The sequence below is a fragment of the Urocitellus parryii genome, chromosome 2, assembly GCF_045843805.1.
Source record: "Urocitellus parryii isolate mUroPar1 chromosome 2, mUroPar1.hap1, whole genome shotgun sequence".
NCBI lineage: Eukaryota > Metazoa > Chordata > Mammalia > Rodentia > Sciuridae > Urocitellus > Urocitellus parryii.
In genome coordinates this window covers 169,121,513-169,140,775 of record NC_135532.1, presented here as the reverse complement: position 1 = coordinate 169,140,775, position 19,263 = coordinate 169,121,513, and the positions used below count along the sequence as shown (strand labels likewise).

General features: G+C 38.4%; 1 protein-coding gene across 4 annotated transcripts in view; it reads left to right on the top strand.

The window, feature by feature from the left end:
- Positions 1-18,057, top strand: part of Golgb1 (golgin B1) — a 68,347-nt gene extending 50,290 nt beyond the window's left edge. For all 4 annotated transcript variants that reach the window (XM_077795348.1, XM_077795346.1, XM_077795347.1 and 1 more), the window contains exons 15-22: positions 6,343-6,521; positions 8,956-9,118; positions 9,311-9,448; positions 13,282-13,425; positions 14,226-14,323; positions 14,806-14,940; positions 17,221-17,326; positions 17,562-18,057. In XM_077795348.1, the coding sequence (XP_077651474.1) occupies positions 6,343-6,521; positions 8,956-9,118; positions 9,311-9,448; positions 13,282-13,425; positions 14,226-14,323; positions 14,806-14,940; positions 17,221-17,326; positions 17,562-17,696 (1,098 nt within the window). In that variant the 3' untranslated portion in view covers positions 17,697-18,057. The remainder of the gene's footprint in view (positions 1-6,342; positions 6,522-8,955; positions 9,119-9,310; positions 9,449-13,281; positions 13,426-14,225; positions 14,324-14,805; positions 14,941-17,220; positions 17,327-17,561) is intronic.
- The last annotated feature ends 1,206 nt before the right edge of the window (positions 18,058-19,263 follow it).

Sequence of the window (19,263 nt, the reverse complement as noted above, 5' to 3'; positions counted from 1 at the left end):
AGATCATCTGGTAACATTTAAGGTAGAAAGGACTCAGCTCCTCCCCAAAATGTAAACCAGCCAGGCTTGGTAGAGCAGGTCTTATAATTCCAGTGACTTGAGAACCTGAAGCAAGAGGATTTCAAATTTTAGGAGAGCCTCAGCAATTTAGTGAGACCCTGTCACAAAAATTCTTTTAAAAAGGGCTGGGGATGTAGCTTACTAGTAAAGTACCTATTGGTTCAATCCCTAGTATAAAAAGAAAATAAACCAACCCAAATTCATTAAGAAAAAAAGTCAAATATAGGAAATTTAGTTTAAGGATTTTTTTTTAGTGAAGGATTATTTATATGCTGAACCATTAGCCATTTTCTCTTAATACTCAGCTGTTTTCAGTGACAAAGCCAAGGACAATTTATTGAAATTTTGATCCTTTTCTTAAAAGCCAAGAGTTTATCCAGGTGTGCATGTATGCATGCGCGCGTGCGTGCGTGTGTGTTTCCTGAAAAGTTCTAGGTCATCAAGATTCAGAGGCAAAAATCTGGAATCATCAGAAGCAAGCGAGGTTGTCAGGGGATTCTACTTTGTGGCATTCCTATCTTCAGTTTCATGACAGTCTGTTAACTTGATTAAGGCCATGTGCTTCCAGGAAAATAGGCCAAACAGGAAATACATTGAGCTTATTAAAAGTTCAGATTTTCCATTTTCAAATGTGATCCATGCCCAGAATCTGAAAATTCTAGTTTTTAAATTGGCCCTAGTGAAAATTTCAGATGGTTTACCCTAACTGTAGTCTTAGGCAATTTTTTTTTCTTTGTAGGTATTGTGTTCATTCCTTTTATACTTAATATCCAATTTTTATAAATAACCTTTTCTCTTTTATAATTTGGACAAAGCACCCTTTTTCAGTTCTGGCTTTGACATCAACACAGTTTTTCTTGTTTGTATTTTGAAAACACTCAGCTGGCTTTGTCCTAGGAACTTGGCGTTTTATATTCCTTTCAGAACACAAATGCAAAAGCTCCTCTTCACCAAGACACTAGTATATACCTCCAAGCTGTGCCCGTGTTGATTATCTTCTAAGTCATAACATTTTTCCTGGAGCTGTTAGGATAGATTCTGAATTAACTGTTTCATTCAGTGAATCACTTTACTAGTCTTATCTATTGTAAATACTAAGTGCTAAACTTTATCTCTTGATGCCTGTTCCATATTTTTGTTTGCTGGATATTGATAAGCCAGTTTAAAAAATAGTTATTTCCTTGTCTCTATAAGTCAAAGTAATATTCTTCTGTTCTCTTAGACTTAACAGCTGTCTATGATTTTATTTCATTGAACTATCAAGGTCTATCATTGCTTTATTCAGAATGTGCCCCCAAATATCTTTTCTTTCCATCTTTGTTATTCTAGGATAAGCTTCTCGATCTTACCCTTAAACTATTGTAATCATTTTGGTTTTGGTTTGTCACAACTCTAGGTTATAATGTAAGTTATAAATGTAGCACAAGGAAATTACCATTCCTGGATAAATTTCTGAAACTCTACTGTCTTATTAATACCCTACTCAAAAACCTTTAAAAAATACTCTGGTTTCTCTTCAGATCGTATAAATCTTTCGCCTTTTTAAAAACCTTTAAAAGTTATACTATCTCTAGAATAGGTTTTGGATTCAAACACCTGAGTCTGGCATTTAAGACCTTATAATTGGTCTATATCTTTCTTTCCATCTTCCCTTCCCTTCCCTGCTCATACTATTCATCCCAGCTAAACTGACCTTCTCCGTATATAGTGATTATATCTGATACTTCCTACTTACCCATATTATCATCCTCTCAGCCAAATTATCCTAATTTCTTTCCTTTTCTGGGTAAGTACTTTCCATTATTTAAAAGTCATCTAGAGCTCAAATTCTCTGCTTACATTTCTCAATTGCTTGATTGTTACTTCCTTTGTACCTTCCTAGTAGTTTTCTTATTATTTGTCCTTCATTGCCTTGATTTTTGTGTGTATGTATGATGTGTGTTTAATTTATATATACTATTATTTATTCAACTAGATTGCAAACTCTTGAAAATGTCAGTCTTATACATGTTTGTACATCTTATGGTATTTAGCATGGGGCTAACCAAATAGAGGATAATCAACAATTAATAGTCATCTTCTATATTTGTACTTCTTACTGAAAACACCATTGTTTTCTCTGTTGTATAAACTCTTATTTAGGGAAGTTAGGGAAAGTTTTGAGAACTTGGACACCTTTATATCTGCCATGAGAGAATCATAAAGCCCAGGTAGGTTTATAAATTACATAAAGGCCTTGATAGTCTGACTTAGTGACACTTCATACATGGTCAGCTGCAGTCTGGAGGACTTGCTGTACACTTTCAGAATGTATTAACTAACTATCCATCAACTCTTCTTTTTCAAATATCTAATTTGGAAGATTCTCAATCACTATATGTGGAATAAATATGGATTTTTGGTGGTGGTGGGGTGCTGGCGAGTAAACCTGGGGCCTCATGCATGCTAAGTGCACATTATGCTACTGAGCTACACCCCCAGCCCAGGATATCTCATTTGAATCAGTGTTAAACATTCAGCATAGGTCAGCAGTTTATCCCCTTTGCTCACACTCAATATCAGGACCACCCAGAGATGATTTAGGATTCAGAGAAGTTTGAGTTACTTTGGTTCCTTCATTTATTTATTAGTCATCGGGGGATGTTTTCCCAATGTAATCTGAAGGTTCAAATGGTGAGAAATTAGCCCCAGGAATTCTACTGGGACACTTATAACTACTTTGAAAGATTCTACAGTTTTCATAACTATCCACACTTCCTTAAGACTTTCCCATATTCTGATGATGCATTTAGTCATCTTTGGAGGTGCCCGTATCTATTTATCTCTGTTCACCTCATTCTAAAAATGTCATGAGGAAGCATAGAAAGATATAAACAGGTTTTTTAAAGATAAAAGGTATTGAGAAGGAAGAGAAAATATAGGACGGTGAAAGATTAAACCAGGATTAAATCCACTCAACTTGGGTCAGTGCCCCAAGAAGTCACAATGCCCTATAACCTTTGTTAGAAAGATGGGCTGTTAATTGGCTCTGAGCTTTCTGGCAGTGATGAGAAAGATAGACTCAAAGCCATATGCTTAAATTTCAGTGTCCCTATTTTAGGAGAAAGGAAGAAAGAAAATTTACCTGCTCTAGATAATTAGTTACTCTTTAAATATTGAAGAAATATGTAATGTTTTCCTATAAAGAGAACACTGTATAGTTGTGAAACAACCTTTACTTCTCTTTAATAAATATAACAAGGTGTTTTATAGACACACAGCTTTCTGATGATTTGATCTATTCTGAGGATAACATTGAAACTCCTCCAGCTAGACTGGAGGAGTGAATGGAATGTATAAGTAATATATTTTTGCTTTAAATCAAAGCAAATATTTTTAAATATTTTATTTAAAAATAAAGTTACACATGGACATATTTAATTTTTCTAAGTTCTCTTACGTTCTATAGTTGTTTGGTGGGAAAAGCTAAGAGTAGCACCTCCAATCTCATTTCTTCTCCTGAGGCAATATGCTTTCAGCCTTTAAGCATATTTCTTTGGTATTTCCTCAGTGTCTAAATATTGTGCTTATATTGCACTTTGACTTTTCATTTGTTGCATTAACTGTCGACTTTCTTCACACTAACAAGTTTTAACTTTCTTTATTCCCTCTGTTTTCAAAGTATGTGTGCACATTTTTCAATGTACAACCCCTTATCTATTTTCTTATTGTAATTTAATTTTAATTTCTGTTAAATCAATTCAGTATTTTTATGACTAAAAATGCTATTAGAATTGAGATGCATTATTTATATTTTCCTCATCATCTGTCTTTCCTAGCATTAACTGTGTTTTTGTTTTTCTTGTTTCTTAGTTTTCTTTGTACTTATCAAAGTGATTCACTTGTTGAAATCTCCTGTTTCTTACATCCTATTTCTTCTTGGTTTTGTGTCATTGCTTTTGTGAAATAATTCTGTGTCTCCCTAAGAAAAGATACATGGGTGGTAAATTTATTGAAAATGTTTTTTCTTCTCCCATACCTGATTGATAGTTTGGGTGAGTATAGAATTCTAGATTGACAATAATATCCCTTCAGAATCATGAAGAGGCTGGTTGGTTGCCTATGGTTTACAAGTTTAAAGCTATTCAAATTCCCGGCCTTTTGTGTGTGATCTGTTTCCTCCCTCCCACTCCTCTTTATCCCTTTTTCTCTCCTTTCCCTTATTACTCTATCCCCTGTTATGAACTTTTATGATGACATGATTTGGTGGGTTTGTTTTCCTTTATCAACCAACTCAGTCATTTGGCTATACTTTGGGAAGATGTTTTTCATCTTTATCACTTGGCCTCAGGATTGAATTTTCACTTTTACCAATATGTTCTTAATTTCTAAGGAATTTTTGTCTTTGTCTCATAGATTTTCTAACTTATATCTCTCCAGTGATAATGGTGATAGGTTGGCTTGTTGCTTTTGTTTTGTTTGGCAAAACAAAAGCTCATTGTTATAATGAGCTTTTCTTTATAATTTTTAATTTCTACTCAATGTCTCTTCAATATTCTCTCTTAAATCTTTCAGTACATTACATTTTTCCCCCTCTTATCTCTTCCAAATTAACTTGTGGTAGATTTCTTAATCCCTTAATGTTAGCCATTCCTTAGGTGAAGGTTAAACTTTGGTTTTCATGTGTATGGGTATGGGGCTAAAAAGCTTATAGGTAGAGCTTACCACCTGTGAGTTTCATTGTGTGGGTGATCTTGTTGAGCCTATTTGTGTTAGTTCCCCAAGTTGGTATCTGGCAACCTCAGATTTTTGAGAGGGAGCTTCTCATTTTCTATATGGAAGTAAACAAGCACTCTCTGAGCTGAGCTGGAGATAAGGCTATAAGCATTCATAAAACATATATTTAATTATTCTTGTTTTGGAATAGTTTTCTTACTTGCCACTTGCCTGATGTTCCATGGTCCAGAGATACTTCCTTTATCTTCTCCAGAGAATAAAGCTCAGTTTTGTCAATTAGAGCAACACAAAGTGGTACTGAGGAGGGGATCTAGAGATGAAATTGTTTCTTAAGCAGCTTTCATCTAATCCTCCTTATCTCAGCTACCACCTTCCTCCGACTCCCATCACCATTTTTTTCCAGAAGTACCTGGTGCTGTTAATTCCTGAGCCTTTGAAGATTCTGCAGAGTAAGTTGTATTGGTTCTTGGCTTTTCTTACTGCCAGCTTAAGATTCAGCTTTCTCAGATCTAAGTCAGTTACCACTTATTCATCTGCTTTTCAGCTTCCAAAATGTGTTGCTGCTGACTTTTCTGATGTCTTTTGTTCTTGTGTTGTATGCTTTAAAAAATTTTTTAAATGCCTGTATTGTAATGCTAATCACATTTCTGAGAAGGTGAAAGAAGTGTGTGTCTAGGTTCTTGTCTTTGCCCAGATGTCCTAACATTATTTCTATCAAGACTTAATGAGACTTGAATCAAATGTATGAAAGATGATATGTCATGAGCTTTGTAATGTTTTGAACAACCAATAAAAAAAAAAAGAGAGAGAGAAAAAGACTTAATGAGTATTGGGGGATAAAGAGTTTGAAAATACACCTGGAATATAAAACCAAGTCCTTCATCGTCATCATCATCATCATCACTAACTTTACATGTGAAGTGTGTTAATTTTTTCACTGGATGCTCATATCCTAATGAAAAAAGTACTATATCTCCATTTAACAGATGAGGGAAATTACGACTTAGAGGGTATGAGGAGCATTTGTATAGTCACACATCCAAGAAATAGTAGGTCAGGCAACTGCAGAGCCTAAGTGCTCTTAACCACTGGACTGCACCACCTTCTTAACATTAGCTAATCAAGTTCAAATTGATGTCTATGTAAGAAAGTTTGGAAGCCTAACCCAGGACACATGACTATATGGAAAACCAATCAGTCTTTACGCTTCTTGTTCTAGGGTGTAACCACCCACAGTGAAGTGGTAGGTTCCTTCAGTCTATCCCATGTCAGAGTTATAACTCTGGAATCAACTTAGAATCCTGGGAGCAGGGTGGGTATGGAGAGGAAGTTGCTGAAATGATCTCCAGCCTTGATGGCTGTCCATGGGTGATTTCCAACAGCATGGCTGTGTGTGTGTTTCACCATTTTAGAGACTCTTGCTGTAGTGTTATGTTTTAGTGGGTGATGTATCCGGTGCTGGTAGTCTGTTGCCATGTCTGACTTGACTAGTGGGAGAGCTACTGATGACTTAGCTTGGTGAATGAGATGTGATGAGTCATCCTTTAACTTTCCTTTTGGTTAAAGCTGAAGGAATTGAAGAATCTACAGCAGCAGTACTTACAGATTAATCAAGAGATCATTGAATTACGTCCACTGAAGGCTCAACTTCAGGACTATCAAGATAAGACAAAAACATTCCAGATTATGCAAGAAGAACTCAGGCAGGAAAACCTCTCCTGGCAACATGAGCTGCATCAGCTCAGGTATGATGATCCCTGCATTTGACCCTTTCATTTCACTTTCTTTTAACTTTTAATTTTGAAATAATAATAGATTTATAGAAAGTTGCAAAACTAGTACAGAGAGCTCTTGTGTACTCTTTACCCAGTTTCCTCTGAAGATAGCAAACTTACATAACTATAGTACAATATCAAAACTAGGAAATTGACATTGGTACCATTTACAGGTCTTCTTCAGACTTCACCAATTTTATGTGCACTTATTTGAATATGTGTATGTGTAGTTCTGTGCAGTTTTGTCACATATGTAAAGACACCATTGAAACACTACAACCCAGACAGTAGAACTGCTCATCACTACAAGTATGTCCTTAGTGCTACTAGTTTATAGTCACATTTTCCTCTCCCCTTCCGCCCTCTTGCACTGAATCCCTAATCTCTGGCAACTACTAATTTATCCTCCATCTCTATAATTTTGTCATTTTGAAAATGTTTTATAATTGGAATCTTACAGTTCGTGGCTTTTTTTCCCCCCCTCTCATTTTAAACATTTATTTTTATTGGAGTTTTTTGGTTATACATGAAAGTAGAGTCTATTTTGATAAAATTATACGTGCATGGAATATATCTTATTCTAATTAGGGCACCAGTCTTCTGGATGTACACAGTGATGGGATTTACTATGCCATATTTATATATGTGTATAAGAAGGCTATGTCAGATTTTTCCCACTCTCTTTTCTATTCCTATCTCCCCTCCCTTCCCTTCATTCCCCTTTGTCTAATACACTATTCTCCTCACCTTATTGTGAGTTAGTTTCTACATATCAGAGAAAACATTTGCCCTTTGGTTTTTTTGTGATTGATTTATTTCATTTAGCATGATAGTTTCCAATTCCATCCATATACTAGCAAATTTCATAAAGTTATTCTTTTTTTATGACTGAGTAATATTCCATTGTGTGTGTATGTGTATGGTAGAGAGGCTATTTTTACAAATACTAAAGGAAAATAGCTGGGGTCAAATAGAAGCCTTACTTTTGGCCAGATTCAGGGAATAGAAATGACAGCAGCTAATATTTATTGAGTGTTCAGTATGTGCCAAGCTCTGTGCTTGATGAATTTTACATAGTAAGTGTCTTATTTAATCCTTATGATAACATTAAGGAGTTGATAGTTTATTCTGTTTTATTGAAGAGGCCCAGAGGAATTAAGAACTTCTTACTCAAGTCTGTTCCTAGTGTATTGTGGAGCCAGCTGTTGATCCCAAGTCCTTCAGAGTCTACAGCTGCGTTCCCTTTTTTCCCCCCTACATTTTTTATTGGTGGATTATAGTGGATGAGATTTGTTGTTACATATTCATACATGTACACAATACACAATATAATAAAAAACAATTTGGCCAGTATCACTTACTCATCAATCCCCACCTCCCACTCCTTGGTCCCTTTCCTCTACTGATCTCCCTTTGGTTTTCACGAAATCCACCCCATCTTTCTTGTCCTTTTCCACTCTAGCTTCCAGATATGAGAGAAAACCTACAACCCTTAACCTTCTGAGTTTGACTTATCTCACTCAACACAATAATTTCTAGTTCCATCATCTTCCTGCGAATGATATAATTTCATTTTATTTATGTCTGAATAAAACTCCTGTGTATATATACCACATTTTCTTTAACCATTCATCCGTTCATAGACACCTAGGCTGGTTCTATAGTTTGGCAATTGTGAATTATGATGCTATAAACATGGGTATGCCTGTATCTTTGTAGTATGGCTTTGATTCTTCAGGATAAATGCCAAGGAGTGGTATAGCTGGGTCAAACGGTGCTTCCATGCTTAGACTTTTGAGGAACCTCCATACTGATTTCCATAGTAGCTGTAGTAATTTACAGTCCCACCATCAGTGTAAAAGTGTTTCTTTTTCTCCACATCCTCTCCTGCAATTGCATTCTTATAGCCATGATGTTATCATGGTGCTGCCCTGCTATCAATTATAATGGTTTCCTGTGTCCTACATGGCCTGACTTCATTTCTCTCCATTCTTGTTTATAACACATGTACTTTAGTACTGCATCCCACAATTTTAAAATTCATTCTATAATTCAAACTTTTACTTAGTGCCTTTTGCTTAGTTTTTTTTCCTGCACTTGGAACACTTTTCCCATTTTGGAAACCCAATTCATTATACAGATTCCAGACCAAATGCCAACTTCTCTGTGAATTTAGTCCAGGCCAGCCAGTTGGAATTCCTTTTTTAGTTCTGCATCAATTTGTTGCATGTTTATGTTTATAACATAAATTTCATTGATTATATATTTTCTTTATTTCATGTCTAAGAACTCATAATGGTTTTAAATATAGAATTATTTACAAGTAATTACTCATGAGTATGTTTTTTACCTATCCTTGTTCCATGGGATTTTTGTTTGTTTGTTTGTTTGTTTTGTTTTCTAGGATGGAGAAGAGTTCCTGGGAAATGCATGAGAGGAGAATGAAGGAACAGTACCTTATGGCTATCTCAGATAAAGATCAGCAGCTCAGTCACCTACAGAATCTTTTAAGGGAATTCAGGTCTTCATCCCAGACTCAGACCCTCAAAGCACAATACCAAAGACAGGTGAGGAAACAAAGTGTTGATTGAGATTACCATTACCAGAAAACATCAGCTTCATATAAGTTAAGTGCCCATCTGCCACTATTAGGCGAGCTACCTTATGGCTTTCTGTGGGGTGGGTAGGGTTTCTAGAGGGAAGGAATTAAGCATGAGAAATCTTAGAAGAAAATTTCATCAATGTTTGTATCCTGGCAGGCATCCCCACAGACATCAACTTCCCTTGAGGGATCACAAAACCTAGTTTATGAAACAGAACTTCTCAGGACCCAGCTCAATGACAGCTTAAAGGAAATTCACCAAAAAGAAATAAGAATTCAGCAATTGAACAGCAAGGTAAGTGTTTGCTGCTAATTGGAATTTGGTTTCTTTTTCCAATGACTAGAAGCAAGTTGGTAAGTAGAAGCTGATTCAGCGTAGGCTCCCAGCTGTAGCACAACTTTCTCAGAACCTGGGTTGCTTATTCCAAAGTACTGGACACAGGACCATTTTCTTTTCTGTGCCCTTGGAGAGGAGACAGTCCTTGAGGATGATTTGGAAAAATCCATACAGTAAGAATAAAGAAGGCAACTACTCTAGGAAGCTTTCCTCCCAGCATCATCTCCCCACCCGAATCACTTGTTAGTAACATTGGGGTACCTCCCTACCTCATCTTTTATGAATAATTATCCTTCTGTTGCTTTCTGACTAGTCAGAAATGTTCTCCAGTGTCTCAATCCCTACCTGCCTTCTTCAGAATCCAGTTAAGAGTCTGTGTTAAAAATAGAAATGATTTAAGAGACCAGACTCTGGAGCCCAGAGATTGGCTTCAAGGGGAGTGTATATGCCTCAAAATGTATGCACAATGGGTTATGCATAGGTTTCTCATAAGTTCACCAAGAGTCTGGGGTCAAAAATTGTAAAACTCAGTAGGCTCTTTTCACAGAAGAGGAAAAAGGCCCAGTATAATACAGTAATTTACCTAAGATGTTAAGAGGAGGCCATTGTGAAGCAAATGTGATCTTCTTTGTGGAAAAGCACGGTGCATGCCATAAGTTGAACATACTCATTAGATGGTGTTAAATTCAACTAATTGATACTAAAGTGTAAGAAACTAATACTATTAACTTAGGTAGATAAAACTGTATTTTTAAAAAGTGGATCCAAACAAACTGGTGAAATTTCGAATCCCCCTTTGTTGGGGACATTTGTATGGGAGTTTCAGAGGGACTCTGAGCAGCTGCCACCCAGTTTCCCTTCCAGATTGTCAGATATTCCAGAAGTTCCAGAATAGGTCTATAGCCCCTCTTCTTGCAGTGAGCTAGTTCCCATCTCAATCCTTACATTTGCTCAAACATTTGACCTCTAAACATTTGACCATGACTGTCTCTGAGTATTTGTCTTCTAGGACAATGTTAAAACTGGAATTCAGGAGTATTTGAAAAGATGCAATCATTTTGGTGGATAGCAACTAAAACAATTCTAAATGTTTGATTGAAGTAAAACATAGAAAAGCATCAGATCATAGGTGTAGTGTGATATATTATCACAGCTATGTGATTAGCACACAGATCAAGAATCAAAATGTGCCAGAACCCCAGAAGTGCCCTGTGCCCTCTTCTATTCCCTACCACCCACCTTAGAACTACATATGAGTGGAGTCGTAGCTTCTCTGTTGTGGGGCTTCATTTATTTTGTGAGATTCATCCACTTTGTTGAATATAATGTGATTTTTTTTTCATTCTTTTGCTGTACAGTATTGTGTTGTACCGTAATTTCTCTCTTCTATTCTTGAAAGACTTTTGGGTTTTTCCAGTTTGGAGCTAAGACAAATAGTGCAGCTAGAGTTCTTTGAGAGAAAATCAATAAAAATATTTATTTATAATATAGATGAACTTATGTTTCAGTTATATGTATGTGCGAGCCTATGGGTTACAATCAAAGTTGTATTTTTTGACAGCTTTATTGAGATATAATTCCACTAAAAGTACAAAAAACACTGCTATAGGTCATTGTCATTCTGGGTGAGAAACAGCTCTTTTAGAACTCAGCTAGAAGGTACCTAGCTACCTAGCCTGGGTTCATTAACAGGGAACTATTATTTGCCCTCTATGAGTCTAGTTGTGTGTTAGGTGTTAAGGATGCACATAGGGGCCTCTCTTGAAGTTTTTACAGTCCCTTGAGTTTATACTCACTCTTAAATTGGTCCCAACTAACTAGGAGAATTGTTTCTGGGGCCCTAGAGTCCGATGGCCTAGATGGGTGGTCAGCATAAAATGATCTCTCTCTAAAGCCACTTTTCCTTAGATGTTTCTACCAGCATGGTTAGATATCTTGTGTACTGTAAAAATATTCTCAACATTTTAAAATGTAAGAGGGATAAATAATGATAATTTTAGTCTATATCATTCCCCCAAATGTGGACATGATGAAATACAGTAGCTTATAAGCAGATGTCAGCAAACTGTTCCTTAGCGGCTTAGAAGAATAAATATTTGAGATTTGTAGACCTGACAGTGTATCTATGATTCTCTGCCATTGTAGTCCAAAAGCAGCAATACACAAATGAATGAGGTGATTTTATTCCAACAAAACCATATTTACAATAAAAGGACTCCAGTCCCTGGATCATGGTGCCAGCCCTAAACTAAAGGCACCGTGTTTATTCTAGACCAAGCAGTGCAAACATTAGGAGGTGGCATATTACTGATAGGTAATTTGGTTTCTCCAATTGTGGGAGTTTTTGCTTCCAGTGAATTTTGCAGGCCTTTTCCTTCCTCTTTTATATCAGCTAAGGGAAAAGTATGAGGATTTTTTTCAATATGAAGGGTTTTTCTGTTTTTGTTTTTGTCTTGTTTGGTTTTTATTTGTGCGTATGTTTGGTATGATTTGAACTATTCATTGTGGCCAGGGACGTTTTCTTTCTCCTGTGTTAGAAGATTGCATTACTCCCTCTGTCTATAGTTGTCATTGTTCTCATTACTTTGTCTTCAAATCCATATTGCCTCTCACATATTTACATACTTTTCTTTACTAATACCAGTCCACAACTGCAGGTACCCATGACTTTCTTAACGTCCCTTGCTGGGCCCTCCAATTGGATTTCTCAGGTAGTAGATAAGAGTTCTAGACTTGAAATCAAGAACCACATTGAACCAGGGTCTGACATCTGCCAGCCACACAAGTTTGGACAAATCACTACTCATTTTTTTTTTAACCATTTGTGGACAAGGACAGAAGTCCTTTCTCTACATCTTTCAAATAAGATTATACTTGTAAAAGTGCTTTATAAGCTGAGACTTGCTCTTCAGAACCACATAAAGTAAAAAGTAAAGAGCAAATTTTAGCTTAATAAGTAATTTTATAAGTATGTGTAATTCTCTTGTTTTAATTTTATGTGTGCATCAAATGCCCCTCCAAGTATCTCTAAAAAACAATTTATTTTCTCTAAAACATTGTTTGATTTGACTGTTGAATCTGTGAAAATCAATGCTCCCAGTGTAGTTATTTGCATGTCTTTAGGTGTGTTTGGATTTATTCTGTTTTCACTTCTAACATATTATACCTAACACCCATTATAATTATCTATTCTTTTTGTTTACCGGGGTTTAAACCCATGGGTTCTCTACCACTGAGCTACATCCCCTTCCCATTTTGTTTTGTTTATTGTTATTGTTTTGAAACAGGGTCTTGTAAGTTTCCAAAGCTGGCTGCAAATATTTGATCCTTCTGCCATTACAAGCATGTGCCATCACATCCAGCTTATGATATTTTACTCTATTCTCTTGGTACTGTGGTATTGAAGAATCTGTCCAGTAATATTATTGTACAAATTTTTAAGTGACAGTGCTCTTTCTAGGTATATTGAATTTGGGATTGTAGTCATTTATTACTAGTTTAACTTGTACCCAACCTATTGCCTTCCTTTCTCCTCTTATATTCCTGGGATAGCTTATCCTAGTAGATTTTTGGGTTTCTGTTTCATGGTTTTTCAGTCAATATTCTAGGCACCATTAAAACAATAAAAAAAATTCCCTGCTACTCCTCCAGAATAATTTTATTTTCTTGGTTGAAACAACTAGGCATTTTCTCACTTTGACACATGCACTTAAAAATTTGATCCTTAAACCCCAGCAGTGCTATGGTAAAATGGTTCTGTGGAAGGGCACTTATCCTCACTTGTGTTTCAGTTCTCTCAGCTCCTTGAAGAGAAAAACACCCTCTCCATTCAGCTGTGTGATACTAATCAGAGTCTTCGTGAGAACCAGCAGCACTACACTGACCTTTTTAATCACTGTGCAGTCTTGGAGAAGCAGGTCCAAGATCTGCAGGCGGTAAGTAAGAAGTAAGTGAGAATGAAGAAGTACTAGGAAATTGAGGGCAAGTGGTAAAGCATAAAGAGCAGCCCCAAAGACGCTTACACAGGTAGGAGTGATGTCAGTGGGGCAGAAGAGGAGAATGTAAAGGAAATGGGAAAAAAGTCTAGGAAAAACTACAGAATGAAAGGATTAGAAGAAAAAAGATGAGTGAGACAGTGAGAGAGAAATCAAAACTTGAGTGGGAAACAGTAATGACAGGCTTGGGCCCTCCAAAACTGAGAAAGTATGGATTTTGCTTTAAGAAATATGAAAACCGTAGGAGGACCTGGGGGACAAAACAGGCAAAGCTGTGGAGGCCGTGGAAAGAATGTGGTTTTGAAGCTCATGGAGGCTGAGAATTCATATGAGTTCCATCAGACACACAAAAGGGGCTTGAAGAGTTCACAAGCAAGGGAGGGACCAGAGTTCTGGAAATCCATGAGCCCCACTAGATGAAAGCAGACATTTATGGTGAGGTTTAAACTTGCAAGAAGATAAATTAAAAAATGAGAATGTGAGGAGAAAGCTAAGGAAGAGACAAGGGTTTTAGGGAGGTGACTGATCTACCAGAGCAGATTCTCACTTCTTAACCTGCACTTGAGAATTATAAGTGAGAATATTCCTGTCCAGGATTTCTCATTCTCTCCCATTTTCTACTTGTATAAAATTTCTTCTTCTCTCCAAACTCTACTTGTAAAAACTGAGAACTCATTTTTTACAAATAGAGTTTCATAAATGCTTTCATTACTGAATTATTAAGCTCATTCTTCTTCTAGGGGCTACCACATGTAGATGTTGCTCCAGGAGCTCCCCAGGAAAAGAATGGAGTTCACAGAAAGAGTGATCCTCAGGAAGCAAGGGAGCCACAGCAAAGGTAAGGGAGCAGGACTCTTCCTGGGCATACATAAATACACAGAAGTCAGGCAGTCACCTAGCTTGTACTGTGGTCCACCATATGACTATATGTCTTATTTATTTATTTAGTGGTGCGGGGATCAAACCCAGGACCTCACACACTCTAGGCAAGCACTCTACCACTGAGCTATATCCCGGCCCATATTATGCCTTATTATCTTTTTGGCCTCAGAGAAATGATGTAAGAATTAAATAGTAACAAATGGTATGTGTGAAAAGTTTATAAAGCCAAACAGCAACACCCCTAACAAATACTGTGGCATTGAAATGAAAGATATTGTCAGTCCTCAGACATCCTGAAGCTATTTCTGCAGTTTCATTTAATCTCTCATCAGCTGTGCTTTTAAGGTGTGTGTGTGTGTGTATGTTCAGAGAAGCTTCTATAAACTTTCCTGCTGTTCTGCATCTGATGATGCTCACTGTTTCCCTTTTATTTTGAAGCTTTTCTGAAGCCCAGGAGCAGCTGTGCAATACCAAACAGGAAGTGAATGAATTAAGAAAGCTGCTGGAAGAAGAACGAGACCAAAGAATAGCTGCAGAGAATGCCCTCTCTCTGGCTGAAGAGCAGATCAGAAGGTAAAGTTGAATCTGGGCAGCCTCTGACCTTTTCTCGTTGCATTCATGAGCATTTGCATGGCCAGACTCAGGATTCATTATGATCTTACCCTCACTAGGAGACAGGTGCTGCAGTGAGTGTAGAGTCATATTGTGGTCACCCAAAAGAACACTACTTTTGGAGTCTAGAAGGGCCATGCTTTCCAAAGCAGTTTTTAGAAAATAATAATAATAATGATAACAATAACAAAATCTGCCAATCCTATGATATGAAGTAAGCTTTGAAAAGTATTTTGCATCCCCACAATAACTGTATAATGTGGGTATTGGGTTCTTCAGAGGGCCAAATCAACAACAACCTCCATTCCTTATCTGAGATCTGAATCAATTGAAGTCATTTTTTTTAAAGATTAAAACATAATAGAAGACGAAAAGACCACTTTATAAAGCTGATTTTTAAAACTAAATAACTTTATTAGCAAATGATACTTCCTAAGCCTGCACTTCCTCTCCCAGTCACAGACTAAACTTTATCTGTAGAAGATTCTGCTCTTGCCATACTCAAAACATTGGAATCACAGAATGAATTGTGCTTCTTGGGAATAATTTGCACAATATGTGATTGGAAAGGATGGGACTACGGAACCCGTATTCATTATTACCAGCTCACTAGTTGAGAGAATCACTATGCATGAGAGGGTGAAGTGACTACAAGTATTTGTCGCTGGAAGTCCTTTTATGTGGAAAGAAACATTAAAAGTAGGCTCTTGTGTTATGTCTGGGGTTATGTTACGTCTGATCAAGCATCTGCCTGTTAACTGGGGTGGAAATTCATTGTATTTGTGTTCAAATGCCTTCTTGCAAAGCTTAAGTGTCAGAAGAGGCAGCCCAGGGAGTGGGTCTTATTTGAAATCCCTTTTTTTCCCACTCAGCATATTCACAGCTTGTTAATATTTAGCATCCATGTGGGCCTTGGTGTGCAGCTTTAAAGGTGGCTCGGTGGAGGCACAGCACAGCTTTGGGTTGTCTTGCTGTCTCTGCCTAGCATTTTCAGGCCTTTCACCTATAGCTATTTCTCTTCTACTTGCTGTGGAATTGCTTAGACCTGTAAGACCTGGCCCATGTGGAGGTGGATCCCCCTAATGCATAATTTACCTACCCAAGGCAACTTGAGACTGCATAGCACAGGGCAACTCCTGAGCCTGTGGATGAGCTGCGTAATCCAAGCCCAGCCCCTCATAGTTCCCTCTTTGGCTGTGATGTAGAATGGAAATTGGGATAGCTAATTAAGTGCTTACCACCTTGGCCAAGTACTTTAAAGTCTTAGGGACCACACACGTGTACTCTGTAGTGCATGGGGAACTCAGAGGCCTTGCAGTTGAAAAGCAGCCCACACTGTTGGCACAACAATACCTACGGACATCCCATCCTCCTTCAGCCTAACTGACTTGCCTCCAGAGTAATAGAACATGCAGTTCCGGGTCAAGGCTGCCTCTGAGAAACATACTTCATGGAGGATCAAACATACAGAAGGTGTATTCTGCAGTCAGCCTGGGGCTCAAGAGGAAAGCAGGTGGGGGAGGTGCGGGGAGCAAGGCTGCACATGCTCAGGATCTCTTTCCAAACTCACAGATCAGATTCAGGTATTCCTTCTCTCCTGGAGAAGAGTGTGACCTGTGATAGATATCCCCCAGGAAGAAGAAGCATGAGGAGAGCAGCATTCCCTCCCACCCACCCAGTTAACAGGCAGATGCTTGATCAGATGTGCTCTCACCACAATTCTCGTTTTCCTCAAGAGACCATTGGGTGAGTGATGGCAGCTTCTTCCTTAAATGGAGAAGTTCCAGTATGAAATAAATAAGCAAATCAGCAAAAATAAAGCCGGAAGCAGTAGAGGCTGCCAGTGCAATTTAATTTGAAGAACCTCACAGAAAAATTTAATATGCTTTTGCCTCTTAGCCTTTAATAAGTGAAAAAGAAAATATGATAAGTTTCTCTGAATCAGATGTGTGTAGTGGAAAAAACAAAAACTGGATATTGGATTCTGGTTCCACTGCTTGCTGGTTGTGTTCCCAGGGGAGGTCACTCCACCAACTCCAAAGCATCTGAGCCAGCACTTGGTACATAGTAGACAGTCGACTCCTGGTAGTTAGTATCACCTTTACTACTCTGGAGCCAGGCACTGCAGAGCAGCCTATGCTGCAGATCCCCTGAGCTACCTCTGGCTGGGTGACCAGGAAGACTTCCCCAACCAGCCTCTCGTGCTATGAACCCATACTGTGCCTCTTTTTCCTTACACAGGCTGGAACACAACGAATGGGATTCTTCCCGGACTCCTATCATTGGCTCATGTGGCACTCAGGAGCAGTCATTCTTAATAGATATCACGAGCAACAGCTGTCGAAGGGTAAGAAGGGACAATGCAGAGAGGGTGTGCTCTCAGGGCTGCCAGTGTTGAGGGTCCAGAGTCAAGCAGAGAGTATATAGAAGACTAGCCACTGAGCAGGTGACGTCTCTAAGAGTAGAGGATACAGAAGACTTAGAGGACCCTGGTGGAATTTGCCAACTTGCATGATTAAAGGGGAAGGGAAAAACATAGCCCTTTATGATGAAACTCTCTGACTGTCAGGTTTTTCTTTCAGACTCGGAGTGGTGCTGGATGGAAGCGGGTCCTGCGGTCACTCTGTCATTCACGAACCAGAGTGCCACTGTTGGCAGCCATCTACTTTCTGATGATTCATGTTCTACTTGTTCTGTGTTTCACAGGACACCTATAAACTTAGTTGTCACTTTTTGGACCATACCCCTCAGAACTTGGAAGTCTCTCACCTCTATTGCCATAATTATCTATTCCAGTGGAACAGTCTTCCCATTTACAGATCATCTCTCTGCCTCTCCAAGAAAAGTGCCTGCAAAAACAGAGGTGGAATGAGGACAGGTTGGAACTTCGGGGACTGGAGAGTCTGCTTTCTTCTACTGCCCAGGGCCCAAACACTCTGCTTAATCAGAGACGCCTCACAGTTGGTTGGTTCAGAGTTTTGCAGGTCCTGATGTTCTATGGTCCTATGAGATACTGAGACATGTCTTTCAACCAAGTCAAGAGAATGGTCCTAATAAACCTGATAATTTGAATTTCAATATTATTTTGATTGATAGCTCTTTTTGTTTCATTGGTCTATATTTTCTCCTGCTTCAGGGGGAAAGTAAACAGTTCTAGGGAATAAACAAATAGCCTCATAGACATGTGATTAGATGTCTTGCTGAATAGGATGGGAGCTGAAGAACTCCTCAGGGACTTATCATGGGGAAGGGGACAGCATCTTTTCCCCTGACTGTTCTTCCACTGGAGGGAAAGTTGTGGTCCTGGACTATAAGGACAGCACCCATTGTCTATGCCCTTGATCACACGTAGACTAACTGACTGGCCTCCATAGTAATGTATTTCTACAATGTATTAAGTGGCCGATACCTTTCCCTGAAAGGCAAGAAGAACTGGCTGTGGACAACAGTGTTCAGATTCTTATCATTCCAGTTACTCGTATGTGCTTCAGTTATGGACCCTGAGATATGCCCAGGGGCCAGCAGGGGCCAGTGCAGGGTGGGACATTGACTTCCAGCCCAGGGGTGACTAGCTGCACCTCTTGAAGCACTCAACTCCAGTGCTCTTGGCAACAGTTATTCCAGTTTCCCAGCCCCATACTCACCTACCTCTGTGGACCAGAGGGCTAAGGAAAGAGGAAAGAGAATATAGAGAGACAAAATATTTAAAACCAGACCTAAGAACGACAGCCAGGGGAAATTCCATCTGTGCCTGTTCTCTACCACCTCTCTCTCCTCACACACCCTCACCAGTTTGTGGTTCTCTTATTATATTCAAGGTATTTCCCCTGCCTATTCTCCCTACCTATTGGAAGAGAGGAGACTGGAGGGATCACTAATCTGTTCACAATCTTTGCTCTGTGGTAATTAAATCTTGGTCACAGCATCCCAGGAACTTTTCCTGAATAATTGTAAAATAAAATTATTTTCAGACTGAGTAGTTTTGTGTGTGCATGTGAATGTATGAACATGGTTGTTTATATACCTAGTGTTTGTACACTGGGAATGGGGGAAGGAAGAGAGGGGAAGAAGGAATGGGCTGCATAGAAATGTCTACAAGTCTAAAAAGCTCTACCTACTCAGGCTTCCTCCTCACTGACCAACATCAGTAATGGCTGAAAGCATCCTTCTAGCCTTAGCTGCTGGACCCCAGTCCTAATACCAAGAAAGCTAGGTCTTAGGATATTGAATTCATTAGACTGTTCATGTTCTATACTGTCTTAGAAGAACTCTTGAAAACATTAG